This window comes from Lupinus angustifolius, chromosome LG08 (assembly GCF_001865875.1).
Source record: "Lupinus angustifolius cultivar Tanjil chromosome LG08, LupAngTanjil_v1.0, whole genome shotgun sequence".
Taxonomy (NCBI): Eukaryota; Viridiplantae; Streptophyta; class Magnoliopsida; order Fabales; family Fabaceae; genus Lupinus; species Lupinus angustifolius.
This window is the reverse complement of record NC_032016.1, coordinates 19,747,442-19,748,099: the sequence shown is the minus strand read 5'-3', so window position 1 is coordinate 19,748,099 and position 658 is coordinate 19,747,442. Positions and strand designations below refer to the sequence as shown.

The 658-nt window shown below is 31.2% G+C and overlaps 1 protein-coding gene across 1 annotated transcript in view; it reads left to right on the top strand.

Annotated features, from left to right (window-relative positions):
* The window catches only part of LOC109353974 (aspartic proteinase CDR1-like), a 1,222-nt gene continuing 1,018 nt past the window's right edge, over window positions 455-658 (top strand). Inside the window, exon 1 of the mRNA XM_019596329.1 lies at window positions 455-658. Within this exon, the coding sequence (XP_019451874.1) occupies window positions 455-658 (204 nt within the window).

The following is a 658-nucleotide window of genomic DNA, read 5'->3' as shown; positions in this document are numbered from 1 at the left end:
AGAATTCATAGGTGAAAGGTATGCAAGCGCTGTTCTTTTTGGGTCACAATTCTTTGTATTAATGGGGGTTGTCTTTCTTAATCCTGAGATAAATTTTCAGCCCAATACCTGCATGTTCAATGATATTTCACTAAGAAAAAATATATGGTTTAAGCATTAATGCAGGTTCTCCTTTATTTGATTTAATTATGACATTAATGCTATCTTTGACTATAAGGATAGTATCCAATTTGTTACAATTTCCATATTTTAGATTCTCATGTGTTTTATTTCCTTTAATATCTATCCACAATGCAAACGTGAGGAAATTAAACTAATTAATGCATAAGATCAGCTCATATATTTACATTTTCCATATTTGAGTTGCACAATTTTACTAACACTCTCCTCAATAAGTTATACAAAAAGACATTGAATATTAACTTGTGATAAGGTACAGAGTTTCATATCAGTCATGGAAAAATTGTATTCATCTCTTGTTTTTGTTTTTCTTTGCCTTAGTGGTATTTCTCTCATTGAGGCTCTAGGTTTTGGTGTTGAACTCATTCATCGTGAATCTTCAACATCACCATTTTATCTTTATAGTGAAACTCATTTCCAACGAGTTGCCAATGCTATTCGTCGTTCCATAAACCGTCCTAATTATTTGAAACAAAGT